The following is an 18,253-nucleotide window of genomic DNA, read 5'->3' as shown; positions in this document are numbered from 1 at the left end:
ACACACACACACACACACACACACACACACACACGAGAAATCAAAGGTCCGGACCAGAGGGCCACAGGGGACATGGGCCTCTCTCCTCCTCTCATCCTCTGCTCCTCAGTACTGTATTTAATGTAGTGCGACTCTTAGTTCCTATGGCTCTGCTTTGATTCACCAGTTAATTCATTCCTGAAGGGACGCTATAACCCTGATGATCTCTCCTCACTCCTTTTTACAGCAACAGGGAGTGTGTGTGTGTGTGTGTGTGTGTGTGTGTGTGTGTGTGTGTGTGTGTGTGTGTGTGTGTGTGTGTGTGTGTGTGTGTGTGTGTGTGTGTTTTTGTGTGTGTGTGTGTGTGTGTGTGTGTGTGTGTGTGTGTGTGTGTGTGTGTGTGTGCGTGTGCGTGCGTGTGTGTGTGTGTGTGTGTGTGTGTGTGTGTGTGTGTGTGTGTGTGTGTGTGTAATCTGTGATGCCAGAGAGAGACAGATATCAGTAACAGAAATGTCCTCGTGCAGTGAAAAGAAGTAAACAGAATCAACAACACCAACCATTTCAAATGCAGCCTAAAACCAGTGACGGGTGCCAGGGAATCAGTGGACTTTGAATGGTGTCAGAGGGTAAGGGGTCGTTTTGATTTCGCATAAAGAAGTGCATTCATGATTTGGCCATGGCAAGGTAAGAAACTTGAGATGTGATAACTTATTTGTCAGCGCTGAATAGCTTCAAAGCAGACAACCCAAATCCTGCCTGTAGGGGTTCTGTATTAGATCAGGACGACAAGTGATGACATTGGAAAAGAGCTGAAACGCTGCCAAGCCACAGACTCCTTACTGACAGACTAGAGAACCCAGGACAGGGCTTGTCTTACATGTGGTATACACCCAGCCCATGTGTTATCCCTTAGCAATCAATCCCCTTTACCATCTTCTCCCCACACGGCAGCACACAGCTCCCAGCTCCTACAATCAGGCGCAGGGTCAGGATCTGGTTGGGGCTCTCCATGGGCCCTACGAGGCCTCGCTCCTCCCTGTAGAAGGCAAGGACTGCATTCTAAAGGGGCGCCCTATTCCCTATTTACTACTTTTGACCAGGGCCCATAGGGTAGTGCACTATATCGGGAGTAGGGTCTCACTTGGGACGCAGCCAAGGACTGTCAGGGGCAGTAGCAGTCTTCATCCTGTGGGCCCTTATGCCTTCACACTGAGCACCAGAGCCTCGCTGGGGTCACTGGGCCTTCCACGGTGTCAGTAGCCATTAGTACTGCATGGAGTTTAAGGTGAGCTGTGTGTGTTTCACTCTGTTATGCCGCTGTTTGACAGCTGTGGCTGGTGGACGGACTGGAGAGTGGTTACAGCCATGGCTTAAGGGTGTTTGAAGAGATCCCTCTGGCTGTGGTGCTTCCCTGTCATGGCGACAGCTTCCTCTGAGCAGGAGCTTACTGATTGGTTAAGAGGTTAATGTTGCGCTAAATAGTGAGATCAGGGCGTTGCTGATCAGGGTGACGTTTTAGTGATGAACAGTTACTCACCCTTTTAGAGCCTCAGCTGCCAACAGCAGAGATGACGGAAGGAGTCCAAACAGTGGCTGTAAAACATGAGGTGTGTAACACAGTTTAATTAACACACCATTTGGCCTCTGGATGATAAGACAGTGGGGATACCAAGTGGTTAATCAATGCCCACATGCCACTTCACTGTTGCTCAGGGATATGAAGGCCCAGGGCGCAACCCTCGTTGCTCTGGGCAGTACACATAGCGGAGCGAGCCCTGTTTGCTACAGTGAATCTGTGTTTAGAGACGAGCGCCTCCTCCTCTTTGCCTGAAGAGGCCTCTATCTCTAACAGACGAGAGAGGAGCAGTCATTCTTTGGGCTGAGTCAGGGTGACAGGCTAAATCCTCTCGTAGGTGGTTTCTCCTCTGACGTGGAGTTGGAGCCGTAAGCTCAACATCTGTATGACATTGCCAGGACCTAAAGAGATCGCCCACAGGATACTATACTTACAGGCAGGGGATGGGTTCTTATCCACGGGGCTCCTCTCTTCATCTCGTCTCCTCTCTGGTTCGTCTGACCACAACAAGCCAACCAAGCAATCTCCTCTGATCCTATAGAGAGAGAGAGGAGCATCACTGCCCCTCAGGACCACTCAGTCTCAGCCTCGGCATGTGACTTTTGGGATTCTTACCTGAATCATGCTTCGTTTCTCTATTGTTTGACTTCACTAATTGAAGTGAAACACCAATTGAAGTGAAATAATCATGATATGTATTGTGTGGTAGTGAATAGCGGTGATTCAGTGTGGATTCCCAGGCTCCGGTCTGCTCTTATGCGGTAGCGGTGCGTGGGTAAAGTCACCAGGGAAGCCAAGCCAGGGAAAAAAGCCATATTACAACTTACTGTATGTGTTGTGATAATTGTGTTGTTTGCTCTATAACCTGTTAGTTCATATGCCTTGACACCGTGATATATAGGCCTAAGGCTGAGACAGTAAGAAGACTCAATGGCAGAATAAATTCAACCACACCTGTGTTTCATCACATAACCGGAGAGCAACCTCTTTTCGGTGAACAGTTACATGACCTACAGCATGTTCGAGTAAGTTCATGTTTTTGACATTTTCAGACCACTAAACAACTATTGATTTAGAACCACGGAGAGTTACTGCAAGTTGCAAAGAAAACATGAGCTGCCGCCACTATTCCAGCACCATTTCAACTTCAACATTTCGACACCATCAAATCACCAATGCTTAGTCTAATACAGTGACATCGAAAATATACCAAAACCTATTTAGTCCAATCAACGTAAGCTAAATATGATGTTGCTGTCCATGGTTCTGATTTCTGTGTGTTTTTGTACCTTTATTTAACCAGGCAAGTCAGTTAAGAACAAATCCTTATTTTCAATGACGGCCTAGGAACAGTGGGTTAACTTCCAGTCACTAGTCCAACCACTAGGCTACCCTGCCGCGTGTGTGTGTGTGTGTGTGTGTGTGTGTGTGTGTGTGTGTGTGTGTGTGTGTGTGTGTGTGTGTGTGTGTGTGTGTGTGTGTGTGTGTGTGTGTGTGTGTGTGTGTGTGTGTGTGTGTGTGTGTGTGTGTGTGGTCGAGTAGAAAAAACACGTTGACTCACCCTTCATGTAGAGAAATGCCAATACCATCCTCCTCTCTTTCATGTTGACGGAACGATCTGTGACTCTACCATACAGTACACACATGTATTTTTTTTGTTCCAACCTCTCAGGCCAGGGGCACAATGTTTGAATTTATGGTTGAATCAGAATCAATGTTATAATAATTGGCCAGTATTGAGAATTAAGTAAAACCATAAGTCCAAATCCCTATCTCCATCCATGGCTAATTTAGAAAGGGCCAATTTTAGCTAGCTAGCTAGCCACCGGACAACAACGCAACAAGATGCAACAATTCAAGTTGATTCTGTCAATGACGTATGCTCTCGATGTGATGTGATTGGAGTGAAGCCAAATCCAAACTGGCTTCCCTTGACACTTTTTTGGGGGGTTTTGCCAGGATCATTCACATTTGACCTCTCTCAATTTAGTTCAACGCTGGTTGGCTATTATTATAACTTTTTTTTTTATCAAGGGAGGCCGAATGCTCGCTGGCTTCCTTGAATTCAATGCTACGGGTGGCAACAATGTCCTACTCTTTTTGACCAGACAGCATCAGATAGATGGCCTACACGTACACAGACAGAGGGGGCGCTGTTTCCCTCGCTCGGATGCTTTCTCTGGTGAGATACATTCAGCCTCTTGCAAATTGAAGGAATATTATGAAACACGGAGAGACAAAAGATACATTATTTAATGTTGGGTTTTCAAAAATATGTCATGGTAAATGTTTTGGGGGATGCCCGGTTTCCCTTGGCATCCATGAATACACGCCACTGCTCTTGTGTCTGTGATAGCCCTTGTTGTGATGAAACGTTTCTAGGCTAGAGACTCATCCAGTGACTACTACACTCCCCAGAGAGTGTTCTCAGAAGATCCTTGGTGGGCCTTTTGAGAGGGGATTTCACCTATTCAAATGGTTTGGTCTCCATTGTTAGGCACAACAACCCCGTTTAAACTTGAACATTTTCTGCATATAGTCTACGTTGCAAACATACAGCGAGCCAAATGATAAAGATTCTTCACATTCAAAGGCCACCACAAGGGATCTCCCTACTTGTGCTAATATTCATAAACAGTATGTGGGCTGCTTTTACGAGATTTACAATTTTTCAGAGGGGGAGGACACGTAACCATAAATTCCAGAAAGTGCCCGACGCCCGTGCTTCAGTCCCTTCAGAAACTGGCCTCAGTACTTATGAGTCATTGTAGTTTCAAGTCATTGAAGAGTAATAATCGGGAAACTGTCTGAATAAGATTGGAATGGAAAGATGTTCCTCATCCCTAAGAGACTGAGAAGTGATTGAGTACAGTTATCTAGTTAACCCACTGTCCAGTCCACTTCCTGTGTGCAAACTCAAGTAGGCAAAACACAGCTTCAACCCTCATAGCTAAACCAATGGGGACGTTCCTCTTGTTGTTCTAATCCTCCTTTCACTAACAAGGTCTTAATTCCAAGAGCAGATATGAACTAAATGTAACAGTATAACTTTAAACCGTCCCTCGCCCATACCCGGGCGCAAACCAGGGACCCTCTGCACACATCAACAACAGTCACCCTCAAAGCGTCGTTACCCATCGCTCCACAAAAGCCGCGGCCCTTGCAGAGCAAGGGGAACTACTACTTCAAGGTCTCAGAGCAAGTGACGTCACCGATTGAAACGCTATTTAGCGCACACTGCTAACTAAGCTAGCCGTTTCACATCCGTTACACTCACCCCCCTTTTGACCTTCCTCCTTTTCCGCAGCACACCAAAATTCACCCAACTTATTGTGGGAAGCTTATGGAATGCTACCCGAAACGTTTGACCCAAGTTAAACAATTTAAAGGCATTGCTACCAAATACTAATTGAGTGTATGTACACTTTTGGCCCACTGGGAATGTGATGAAAGAAATAAAAGCTGAACTAAATCATTCTCTCTACTATTATTCTGACATTTCACATTCTTAAAATAAAGTGGTGATCCTAACTGACCTTAGACAGGGAATTTTTACTAGGTTTAAATGTCAGGAATTGTGAAAAACTGAGTTTAAATGTACTTGGCTAAGGTGTATGTAAACTTCAGACTTCAACTGTACAATAGTTGAAGAGTAGGAACAGAACACAGCGCATTAAATCTTTACCTTTGTAGATCTAGTAGGGTGGGGGTTTAGAGACACATGGGATATACTCTGTACAAAATTGAGCTTCTTCTCTTCTCAGAGCTCCTGAAAGGAAATGAGAGCTGAGTCTTATTGGAGGGAACTTCAGTTCAAGACCGAGGTGCTAAAACAAACAGACATGGGTTTCAACACAAAGACAGAGGCTGAATGGGAAAGTAGTTTGAGTTGCTGTTCTTCTGTCATAAATAACCTTTTTGTTAGGCCTTGCATTGTTCGATTTTCACGGTTAAATGGATCATTGTGTGTCGTGTTTAAAGGTAATGGCGGTTAACTATAGGAGGTAGAAGTTCATTATTTCTCACAGCTGTGTATCCAAATCTACTGCTGGGTTTATTATCATGGTAATTAACCATCTCCTGGCTACTAAAATAATACTCGTCTATTCCCTCACATTTATTTATTTCGCTTTTCAACTTTAATAAAGGTATGCTTTATTGTTTCTACCATCAACAGATTTAGCCACGACTCTCAGAGATAAGACATTCATATCTTGACACAAAGGCACACACAAAGACACACTCAGGAACACGAATGCGCGCACACACACACACACACACACACACATGCACAAAAACACACACACACACACATGCACAAACACACACACTTGACATGAACTGAACGTTTTGTGCCATTCTTGAGATCCCATTTAATTTTCACAGACTGAGTCACAAACAGTTGACATGGGGAAACAGTTAAACAGACCGGACAGACAGTGAGTTTGTAGGTCTACATTGTTAAAACACAGTTTACTGCCCCTTGAACAAGCTGGGAGGGTTGGCGGGAGGTAAAGGCCTGATGAACAGCTTTGTCTACTGTCATTACTGCTGTGGTGTCTCTTTGAGACAGTCCTGCAAGTGTGGGGGGCCAGGGGCCCTTTTTCTCCACCGACGCTGCTTTGTGGGGAAGGTGGTAAATGTGGCACATGAGAGCACTAGTGTAGTGTCATTCAGCCTGTCAGCCAGTCCTTTGGTGTATTGGGGTTTTCATTAGTTAACATCAGCCAGGCTAGAGTTTTTAGCTGCTCAACCCTCCTTCTGGTCATTCATTACACCCTTGTAATAATATGTGCCATTCACACATTTAGGTGAGGTTGGGATTAGTGTCATGGAGTGTTGAAAGCCTTTTAATTATCAGTGGATCTTATTGACATGCCCTCCTCATCAGTGTCATGGAACAAGAGAGAGGAGAGGAGAGGAGAGGAGAGGAGGAGTCGATGAGAGGGGAGGAGAGGAGAGAACAAGGGGAGTCGAGGGGAGGGGAGGAGAGAGTAGAGGAGTGGAGTGGAGAGAACATGAGGAGTTGAGGAGAGGGGAGGGCCCTGGTGACCAACAGGAGAGATCAAGCGTGCCCCTGGTCATTTGTTTACCTTCGTTTCCATCTGTCAGTGTGGTGTCTGACACCTGTAGCGTCCCATAGCCCTGGCTCTTCTGTCTCCTCTGCCTCCCGTCTGTCCGGCCAGTCTACGCCGGGGGAAGATACGACCATGTGTCGCAGCACTTCAGAGGAGGGACAGTTTACCGCTCCTCCTCCCCCATCTCCACATACCCCCCCCCCCACTTACACGTAGTCTTGGCAGGAGTCTTATTAAGAAGACAGCCATTACGATCTAGATACACTAAGCCCAGACTTTACAACACCTTCAAGGAAAAATCTTGCCTACACTATGTAAAGCAGGTGTTAGCAAACTACAACATCAACTGAACTGAGGCCAGCCTGCAGTGTGCAAATCTGACTGTCTCTCAAACAGCCATATAAACGAAGAATGACTTGGCAGGCAGCGCGCCGCTTGTTTACCTTCGTTGAACCTAGCCGCTTATCCTTGGTTGCAGTGCAAACATGTCGTGGTTTTGTCCTGAACGAAGTCTCATTTGAGTTGCTGTTTTCTTCCAGGACCCCAGTGATTCGTGCTACGGTTTGCTGTCTCCAAAGGTGGTTTGGCGTAACCTAGCCTGGCTGGCATCCAAGTTTATTTAACTGTGGATCTTTTCATCCAGCGCTATTTGACCTGATTGTTCAGCCTCGCTTGCGAAGAATAACACCCCCTTATGTTCAAACGTGTTGCGAAAAAACAGTGGATTTCTTCAGAAGATGCGGCCTACAATATAATGTGTCCTGCTGGATAAATATCACTGGCCTACTATGTATACATGTCATATGATGATATGATAATGACGATGCCACCTCATGTCGTTTCCTTCAGAGCTTCTGCTGTCCAGAATGGAGACCTCTGCCCCGACGACCACAGAGAAGAAAGGCTTTGGTCTGGATGGAAACGGCTTCACTGACCTCCCGAGGAAACTCTCACCTTCAGGTGTCACCAGAGGTACTGTACACTTTTCTTCAATAACTTTCAAAGAAGAAGGGAGGAAACGGTTTTAGTTTTACTGCAAGGATAAGGGTCCGCCTCTGTTCTTATGTGCACCTCGACTCCAGGTTGGTTTGAGCTCCTGCTGACACAGGTTTTACTGTAAGGAAAAGGGTCCCTGCATCCCTTTACTCCCGTTCACACTGTAAGACTGTCACACAAGCCAAGGTCTTACAGAGACTGACTGGGCCGGGGGTAAGGAGGAGGTTTGAGAGAGAACATGCACATGAACTATACATATCAAAGATAAAACGCTGTCTTGGGAGAAGTTGCTCTGGGCTCTAATCGTCCCCAATAAGGCTCTTCCTGTAGCACCTGGAGCAGTCAGAGGTGACTTACAGTAGAGCTGATAGGAATCAGTAATGTTATGCAGGGCCCTGTTAAAGAGCATCATTAATACTGAACAGGTACTGTAGCATAGGTGTGTGTGTGTGTGTGTGTGTGTGTGTGTGTGTGTGTGTGTGTGTGTGTGTGTGTGTGTGTGTGTGTGTGTGTGTGTGTGTGTGTGTGTGTGTGTGTGTGTGTGTGAGACACGGGGAGAAGATCATAAAGACTAAAGACAGTGACGTGGCTCGATTTGGGGGCATAATCTCTGATTAATGTCTTGTATAACTACATGGCGCTGGCCTGGGAAAGGTCAATTGGCTGTGTTTGTTGAAATGAATGAAAAGTAGCAGTGTACCTCTTTCATCGGGCGGTCGGGAGAGACAGAGAGAGAATGCATGTTTTAAGGATGTCAGTGAATGTGTGATGAAAGGCCAGTATAATGAGGTTGAAAGACCTTGTTCTTACCTCCAGAGTATCACACTGATAAATTACTAAAAATGTCTGGTAGAGTAGAGTTGCAGGGGGCGACATGACCCTTCCTTCAAAGATTGACAGAGATGCAGATTGACGGCTACCTTTGAAATGGTAATAGAACTTCTTGTGATTTAGTGACAATTTTACTCTTTAATGAAGGGCTTGGTGGCCTGCCATGATAAAGAAATATCCATTAATTGTTTAAGGAAGAACAAAGATAAAAATAGGCCATTCATTTTTTTGTCCCTAACGATTGACATCAGATCCCAATTTTTTTGAAACCTTCTATAGACCTCAAGTTTGTTTTCATAGCCTTGTGGAGTTTGCAGAGCACGGGCCCGTTAGTCCAACAAGAATTGAAGGATTTTGCGTGAGAATATGGAAAGACAATTTGAGTTGACAAAGAGTTCAAATAGTAGGGGTCTATAAGGGCGATTCTGTGATGTCTTAAATGTCTACTAAGAATTATTGCTACAGAATCCAGTCGTTTTTCTCCTAATTTAATTCAGAGTGAATCCTAATTCTTTAACCTATCAGAAGGGCAAAAAGCTCATTCGTTAATTAGACCCATTTCAAGATGTCACTGATAAATTCAATTAACACACGTATGAGGACACTAATAACACGGATAGTTTTGTCTTTGAAATGACGTTCAAGACTAGTGTCCACCGCGATGAGTAGAGACAGACAGAGAGAGAATGCATGTTTTAAAGATGTCACTGAATGTGTGATGAAAGACCAGTATAATGAGGTTGAAAGACCTTGTTCTTAACCTCCAGAGTATCACAGTGCTGGTAGAGCAAAGCACAGTGGACAACATGGCCTTTCCTTTAGAGGTTGACAGGGATGCAGGTTGACGGAGATGCAGGTTGACGGAGATGCAGGTTGACAGAGGTGCTGGTTGACAGAGATGCAGGTTGACGGAGGTGCAGGTTGACAGGGATGCAGGTTGACAGGGATGCAGGTTGACGGAGATGCAGGTTGACGGAGATGCAGGTTGACGGAGGTGCAGGTTGACAGGGATGCAGGTTGACAGGGATGCAGGTTGACAGGGATGCAGGTTGACAGGTATGCAGGTTGACAGAGGTACAGGGTGACAGAGGTGCAGGTTGACGGAGATGCAGGTTGACAGAGGTGCAGGTTGACAGAGGTGCAGGTTGACAGAGGTGCAGGTTGACAGAGGTGCAGGTTGACAGGGATGCAGGTTGACAGGGATGCAGGTTGACAGGGATGCAGGTTGACAGAGGTGCAGGTTGACAGAGATGCAGGTTGACGGCTACCTTTGAAATGGTAATACTACTCGTGATTTAGTGACATTTGTATTATTTAACGAAGGGCTTGGTGGCCTGCCATTATTAAGAAATGAAATATGAATTGTTTATTAGGCTAAATCAATCTAGGGCGTATTTTAAATACACTATAAATGGGACATGAATCAAGTGGGACTTTGTTTTCAACAACTTGTTTCATGTCGACATCTATATCGTTAATTCAATTCTATTTTATTTCCAGCTAACTCACTCATTTTGTATTACTCTACTTAAATCATATGACTTGGCCATGAATAAGCATTTCTAATATGGAGCTTGGAATGTCTGAACAATGGTTCTTTTGTCGTGAAGGAACATGGTTCCAGACCTGAGCCTTCTGGCAATTAAGAAAACGTTTGATCGCCTACGAACCCGAAAATCCTAATCTGTTAATGTGATCACCCTCTCTAATTTAATCTCAGTATGCCTTCCTCAATGGAGCCAATTCACACACGCTGAGGTCATATGTTAAAAATACTCTCGGCCGCAGCGAGCGATAGAGAGGCCCTTCTGATTGGGCCAATCGTCTTCTGTGGATAAGCTCCCTCAGCCCCCTAGAAAGGGTCTTGAAAGTAGGTTGATTTCCCTTTCAAAGGGGCCTGGAGAGAGGTAACAAGGCAGGCCCCCTGTGCCACCCCACCCTCTGTCTCCTCCCGACCCTGCTATAACTATGCTTTCCCCTGGTCTGCAATGGCTCAGGTTCTGCTAGGCCTCTGCCTGGTGCTGTGTTCCAGGCTTGTGTTTCTCTCTGTCCCTCCTGGCTGCGGATCTAAAGTGGAGCTGCTGTGTTAAACCCGCATCCATCTCTCTCGTCCCATAACTCCTTTGCCCTATCACCATTAGAATAGTGTCACGGTCCATATTTGAATCGTAATAACACCACACACTCACACCTTCAGTCCAATAGAATCCGGTCTGGGTAGAACCAGCTTACCGAGTTACAGCTTCATAGGTCTGAAATCTGCCACCACACCAAGACAGGGCAATTACTTATCTCAATAACATGCATTATTATTCCTGTTTGCCAGACACAGATAAGTGAGTATGCAGTATGAGAGCAGCCAAAAGAGACAAGGTCCTTGAACTTAAAAAGCACATTCCCGAGCAGAACCGCCTCCTGCTTTGGAATGAAAAGTAGACCATTGTAATATACCGCCTCTGTTCCCGGCGCTGTAGCTTTACTGTCAGTGTGTAGTTTACTACGGGCTGGTGGATCCTTGTCAGCTAAGTCGGGCCCACCTCAGAGGACCAGACATGGCCGACCAGCTCCATTATAGAATCCCCCCTGTTTTATTCTCCTGTCTGTGTTATTTATTCACAACAATATCTTCTCTATCAGAGGACAGGGCTAATGCAGAGTTTTAATATGTTATTTACGCATAAAATAAAATCCCAAAAAAAGGGCTCTATGCGTGTAGACCGGAAGGGTGGGGGTGCAATGAATGGGCCGCTCCCATCTTTTATATCAGAGTTTAACAATCTGGATTGCTAATAGAACCATTTATCACGGAGCGGCCATTTATTTGATGTGAACATGCAGGCAGCCCAGGTCTGGTCTCCGATCCCAGAGGTCTATGGAAATGGGGGGTGGAGTCGAGGCGTGCACACATTGGACTCAAGTAGGAGTCACTTTGTTTAAAATGGGGGGCCAGGTGCACCGACCGACCAGCCTGGGGGGGGGGGGTAGTTGCTGCTCCTGTCCACAGTCTGTATTTTATATTGGTGGAAGGACCAGGACGGTGATGTTAACTGGACCTATAAAAAGTCTGGAGTTGAATGGCTGGCCTCACTTTCTGTGTGTGTCTGTGTCTGTATGTGTGTGTTCATTGGTAACTGCCGGGCCTGGACACAGCACAGCTAACCCTCACCACTGGGCCGTGCACAGGGTTTTGGTTCCCTTTAATGAATTGAAATGAGCCCCTGTATTTTCTGTGACAGCCCGCATCTGTCTGGTTAGTGGTTATAAAGGCTGCCGGCCCGGGCAGACCGAGTGTATAGGTTTATGGGGTTTCATGCATGACTTTTATGATTTCAAATCCGTTTCATAATTTGCATGGCATTTACAGACATCATACATTGTCGAAATTGTGCTGAGATTTTCGGGAAGAGGTGAATATTTGCCTTATAATGTTATTCAACTCTTATTGATATGTGTTGATAAAGATAATTTTGCTCTTTGAATAAAAATAAATAAAAAAGAGTTGTATGCTGGTGAAATACAGGAAGGTCTGCAACAGGGACTGAGAAACCGGAAAAGAGGAACGTTTGTTTTCAAAGGATTAAGCTATTTGTATACCTTTCTCACCTCTCTATCCATGCTTTCTAAACTAAGCCATGGGGGCCAGAGCTGGCGCTATTCTGCTGGTAATGTTTGATTCACTGGCTTTGGTGGCTGGTGACATACATCTTGCTGAGAGTGAGTTTGTCATTGGAGAGGGTGATTGATGTGGTGCGGCGAGCGCCTCTCGGCCCCCTGGTTCTCCCCTGCAACGCTCCGGCTCTTTCTGCTGAGTCGGGCCGCCCGTAGGGAGGATGCCAAGTACTTAGCACCTCCCGGTCTGGCCCCCTGGACCCAGGGCCAGGCCTAAACAGAGTCCCACAGCCCCCACAGGCCAGGCCTAAACAGGCTCAGAGAGTCCCACTGCGCCAGAGGAGAGGAGCGGAGAGGGAGAGGAGAGACCAGGGACAAAACAATTAGATATATTTTCTTCTGAGCCTGTTTCCTCTTACAGACGATGACTTATGCCTATGTTATTCTTGAGGTAATGAACAGAGGTAATGATCAATGACGGACGGCACTGTTGTGGCTATCTTTACTGGGCTAAACATTGCTGGCTGTTAAAGTGCTTAGGTCCTATCATGCCTTAGTCGGTATGAAGGTGGCTAGAGCTAACAGTAACATTATTTAGATTGGATAGGAGAAATGGAATCCCAGACCCTGGTCAATGGGTCCTCTGCTAGATGGATGGAGATGGAGGATGGGTCTGGGCTGTGTAAATAGTGTTTTAAAGAGAGTTGTGTTAGCGATAAGGACGCTTCCTTTATCACCTCCTTGATGTCTGGTCCTAGGGCCGGGGGCTGCCTGGCTACTGCAGGGAATAATTGATGGGGGCTGAGGCTGGATCGAGGATGTACGGGCCCCAGCCCCCGGCCCCCACCACTGGCTCCCTCTGCAGCAGCAGCACATGAGCGACTGGGGGACAGGCAGGGAGCACTCGGGGGTCAGGCCGCTGGCAGAGAGAAATGTGGCAGGAAAAGCCTCTGCGTCCCCCAGTCCACCTCTTCCTACTAGTCCAAAAGGACGGCCACTAACTCTCTCTCTCTCTCTCTCTCTGTCTAAATGAGGCCTTCTCAGGGAGAGTTCAGAGAGGAGAGACAAGCCCTCTGACACTGGGAACTAAGGTTTACTTACAATACTGTATCGGTAGTGTCTAATATGAGCATGTACTGATGAAGAAGTCAATGGAATGAATTACAGTTGGACATTTTGAACTGGATTTCCTCTCGTTCCAGTTGGGTCATTTGTAGCTGCTGTGCTCTCAGGTAGTAGTGGTCGTAGTCTTTCAATAGAGCGTACAAGTCTTTCCACATGGAAACACTCGGTTGTTCTGAGGACAGAATAATCAGGCTTGGTAATGGGATTTCTTTCTGCACAAATACATTGCTGTGGCATTTTTTGTAAACATTTAGCTAGTTGGCTTTCCAAGATGCCGTCTTCCTCCTCCCTTTTATGTGAACGTGGACTTGGGGGACTGGCTAGCCATGAAGATTAGGTAGACTAAGTGAAAACAGAAGTGTTTTCTTCTTTTTTTACAGGCAGGGCAGTAGATTGCCCAGATAAAACCTACTCTCTCTCTCTCTCTCTCTCTCTCTCTCTCTCTCTCTCTCTCTCTCTCTCTCTCTCTCTCTCTCTCTCTCTCTCTCTCTCTCTCTCCTCTCTCTCTCTCTCTCTCTCTCTCTCTCTCTCTCTCTCTCTCTCTCTCTCTCTCTCTCTCTCTCTCTCTCTCTCTCTCTCTCTCTCTCTCTCTCTCTCTCTCTCTCTCTCTCTCTCTCTCTCTCTCTCTCTCTCTCTCTCTCTCTCTCTCTCTCTCTCTCTCTCTCTCTCTCTCTCTCTCTCTCTCTCTCTCTCTCTCTCTCTCTCTCTCTCTCTCTCTCTCTCTCTCTCTCTCTCTCTCTCTCTCTCTCTCTACTTCAAGAAGTTGTTTCTTGTTGTGCTGGGATATGCTTGTGATTAGAGCGAGTTAAAAGTTTAAAGATGAATGGCCTAGATACTCAAGATATCAGATATATGTTATGTTGCGTGATTTTTGTTTCCCTCAAGCGAAACAGCTCATGGAAACAAAACCATAGCCACTGCAGCTGTATTGAATGTCTAAGACTGTGCATTATTTCAAAAGGTGAGACCTCTGTTATTAAAATACAACTGTGCCAAGGTGACAATAGTAAACGATCAATCTAGGTATTGTTAGCTGAAGGCTTGGTTTTCCGGGTTTATCACTGTGAAGAGAGGAGCTTTCTCGACCTTCTTAACAGTCCCTGTAATAATGTGTATCAAACAATACTTGTCCCATTGGTTTACTTCTATTCCAAGTTCAAAGTCTAATGTAATAGTGAGCTTTGGGCAACAACGTCTATCTCTCAAATCCATTAGACTTAGTTAGTATGCTCTGAGCACCAAAAACAACATACTACATTCCTGGAGATTTACAGGTGTTGGAAGAGAAGTTGGGAGAGGTTGAGAGAGATTGGGAGAGGCTGAAGAGGTTGAGAGAGGTTGGGAAAGGTTGAGAGACGTTGAGAGAGGTTTTGAGAGGTTGGGAGAGGTTGGGAGAGGTTGAGAGAGGTTGAGAGAGGTTTTGAGAGGTTGGGAGAGATTGGGAGAGGTTGAGAGAGGTTGGGAGAGGTTTTGAGAGGTTGGGAGAGGTTGAGAGAGTTTGAAAGAGGTTGGGAGAGGTTGGGAGAGGTTGAGAGAGGTTGAGAGAGGTTGAGAGAGGTTTTGAGAGGTTAAGAGAGGTTGGGAGACGTTTTGAGAGGTTGGGAGAGGTTGAGAGAGGTTTTGAGAGGTTGGGAGAGGTTGAGAGAGGTTTAGAGAGCGATATATGGATGCTTCAGGGGATTAAGAGTCTAACTCCCCCACTTTTTCCCCCCTTCTTCTTCTTCTTCTTCTTCTTCAAGAAGCGGCATACCATTCCCAGCAGGTTCTGATTTAGCGCTGCTTTCCCTGCCGTGTGTTGTGTTCTTATAAGTTCAAATTACTGCCCTTGTAGGCTGCAGTACAGGCCCAGTGAGCTACCCTTCTCAGACAGAGAGGCGATGGTTCTGCAGTCCAGTACATGGGAATCTGCTGTCACTACCAATGCTCCAGTGATCCCTAGCCCACTGCTCTGAGTTAGGGATGCAGCCCAGCCCTAGACTGCCACTGTTAGCTTACTGTCTGACAGTGTAGCCACAGGGCCTGTGGATTACCCAAACCATAATAAACAGATACAGGGGAAAGGGAGCACGTGGGAAGGGAGACGGTACAGACACACACAGACACACACATGCACACACACTGGACCGGGGACAGCTAGCGTGGTGCACTCTGTGTAAACAGATCAGGGCGTGGGACCCTAGCGAGGGGCAGACGGGTCACCTGGACTCACACCAGACTGACTAAAGTTCTCATAACGGACCTCAGCTTAGACACATCTGCCCTCCGCAGAATTAAAACACAACACGTGTGTGTGTGTCCGATTAGCTCGTAACCTCATACGGTCAACTGAGGTTCACTTTACCATGACGCTGTGTGTTTATCTGGAACATGGACTGGGTCAGTTGCTCAAAGAAGAGGCAAGCTGAGGCTACACCTCTCTCAGCCTCTCCCCACAGAGCCTCTCAGAGCTCCCGCTCCGCATGTTCAGTAGTTAACCGTTGGGGTCAGGACTGGAGCACCAGGCAACAGGACAGCAGATGTACTCATGTGGTATTGATCTGTGATACTCACTCATCCAGAAGAGAACACATCAGGAGATATTGAGCATTGCAAATCACTGTGGCTGCAGCAACAGTCTGTGTTTCAGGCGCTTTAGTCGTGTGCGGGTGCTTGCCCTGCTGCACACATTGCTCCTTTGCAAGATGAGGGGAGGATAAATGGGTAAAGGGGAAGAGAGTGAGAGGGAGGAGAGGAGGAGACAAGAGGACAGCCTTGGGTGAGTCCTGACTGGGCCGTGCGAGACACCATTAGAGTGTTTGTGTTGTGGTGTAATATTGCTTTGTTTTTCTCTCATCCTCTGTTTTTCTTCACTCGATCGTGTTGTGTTTTGTAGACATTACCCTGCCAAGAGTAGTCTGGCTGGCAGCCAGTTGTCCCTGGGCTCCAGGTGAACCCTCCCTGCCTCCATTAGTCAGTCAGGCAAGCCTCACCCTGCTGGGGGAGATGAGGAGAGGAGACTCCCAGGCGTCTTGGCTCTGTGAGGGCCGTCACGGCTGTGCCAAACCCCCAAAACAAGCTCCCGTCCTCCCACATCATTCTGCCTGGTGGTGCTGGTAGGATCAGTCTGACAATGCTAAGTGTGGAGTAGATCCGTTCACACCTTCATGCACACTACAAACATTGAGGTTAATACAGTACAGTGAGGGGAGGAAGCCTGAACATACATAGATAGACACATGTACCACATTAATGCAAGTAATTTTAAAAATGTATTTCACCTTTATTTAACTAGGAAAATCAGTTAAGAAAAAAATTCTTATTTTCAATGACGGACTAGGAACAGTGGGTTAACTGCCTGTTCAGGGGCAGAACGACAGATTTGTACCTTGCAACCTTCCGGTTACTAGTCCAACACTCTAACCACTAGGCTACCCTGCCACCCCATGAATGAATTAGGGCTCCCTACGTTTTGTTAATTGGACCTGAAATAGTTTCAATTCACTTGATAACTAGGTGCTTTGAATAGCTTGTGGCTTGACCCAAAGTCGTTGATTAAATCCCCCCATAATTTGACAAAGATTAAAATTAACAAATAAAGAAATGCTTATTCATTTAAGCAATGATAATAAAGGCCCAAAGAGTTGACGTGGAAATATTGCCCATCCCAGCATGGGCCCGTTCCTGACTCCATCTGACAAAAGAGAGAGAAGGAGGAGGGAAATAGAAGGAAAGAGGCGGCAGGACATGAGAAATCTGTGGGCTGAAGCAGAGAGGCAGAGAGAGAGAGAGACACAGGAGACTGGATGGGTGGGTGTGGAGCAGGGTGGCGAGTCGGAGGGGGTTCCGTTTGGATCAACAATGAGACCCCCTCACATCTATTCAGGCCTCCTGCTTCAGTTGTCCATCATAATGACATGTGATTTTGTTTGGATTTAAGACTGGTTAGTGGTAACACCAGTGTTTCCCATGCGTATTCAGCCCCATACAGTGAAGAAAATGTAGCTTCTATGAAGCAATTTGTCTTTGTAATGTTATCAAAAAGGAAAATATGAGCTATGAGGTGGGATATTGGATATTTCATTAAATAAATAAGGTCATTTTTTGGGACATGTATCATCAACTCCTTGCCACTTCAGTTCCTTCAAACTCCTTTTTTTGAGGCATTACCATTCATAGGAAAATAAATATTGTAGCAAAGAAATGTGGGGGACCTTTTTTTATACAAAATAATAATAATTTGTCCCCTTTTGTTGCAATATTTAACTGCTTTAGTAGTAGTGCAATAAAGTTGACCTATTATCACACTGCTTGAAGGGATTTGAAATAAGAGAAGGCGGATTGATTGCCTTGTGACTACGGAGACAAACAGCTGGAGATGAAGCAATAACATCTCATTAAGACAGTCAAGAGTTTAATACGCAAATCAAACCTCAAGTGAGGATAAAACACCACAGCAGTGTATTTGTCCGCTAATTATGAATCATTACAAAAAATACCAGGTTACAGTACATTTATGGATTTGAAATCAAATATTATAACAGTCAAACCTTAGGTGTTCCACCTCTTGTATTTTCAAAATTGTTTTACTGTAAAACCGTCCAGTCCACACATCACCAGTGGCCCTTGGCCAACTGCTAATGACTATAAACAAGTGCAGGTGGTTAAATTCCCTGATTGAGCTGTATTTTCCCTCATAAGCACAGCGAAGTCAATGGGCCCCTATTAGCAAGCCTTGTTCTCTCTCTGAGAGAACCAGAGAGAATTTAAAGAGACTTCAGTGAAAGGCTCTTAGTAGGAGAAGGAATCCAGACCAAATCCAAATGCATATTTACTATACATTTATTTAGCACACAATTCAATGCTCTCACATACGTGTATAATGCACACGGATAATGTAAAAGCAATCATCGGATAGTTTAGTTCATCAATCGAGCTGTAGTCCATGAAACACAGAACAGGAACACCCTTGCAAGTATTGGAACATCAAGTCAGTCAGTCTCCAAAGTTACAGTGAGACCCCAGTAGAGCTGGGAAGTCCCACCAACCTCCAGTGGAACTGACAGAACTAGACTCCAGTAGA

At 45.8% G+C, this 18,253-nt stretch overlaps 1 protein-coding gene and 1 pseudogene across 1 annotated transcript in view; one reads left to right on the top strand and one right to left on the bottom strand.

Moving 5' to 3' along the window:
• LOC135543083 (uncharacterized) overlaps nt 1-2,179 on the bottom strand; it is a 36,126-nt pseudogene extending 33,947 nt beyond the window's left edge.
• LOC135543545 (zinc finger protein GLI2-like) overlaps nt 1-18,253 on the top strand; it is an 83,756-nt gene that overhangs the window by 5,670 nt on the left and 59,833 nt on the right. The window contains exon 2 of the mRNA XM_064970895.1: nt 7,483-7,605. Coding sequence (XP_064826967.1) covers nt 7,500-7,605 — 106 coding nt within the window. The 5' untranslated portion in view covers nt 7,483-7,499. The remainder of the gene's footprint in view (nt 1-7,482; nt 7,606-18,253) is intronic.

Source organism: Oncorhynchus masou, chromosome 7 (genome assembly GCF_036934945.1).
Source record: "Oncorhynchus masou masou isolate Uvic2021 chromosome 7, UVic_Omas_1.1, whole genome shotgun sequence".
Lineage (NCBI taxonomy): Eukaryota > Metazoa > Chordata > Actinopteri > Salmoniformes > Salmonidae > Oncorhynchus > Oncorhynchus masou.
The sequence above is the reverse complement of the archived record's forward strand: the minus strand, read 5'-3'. Positions and strand labels throughout refer to the sequence as shown.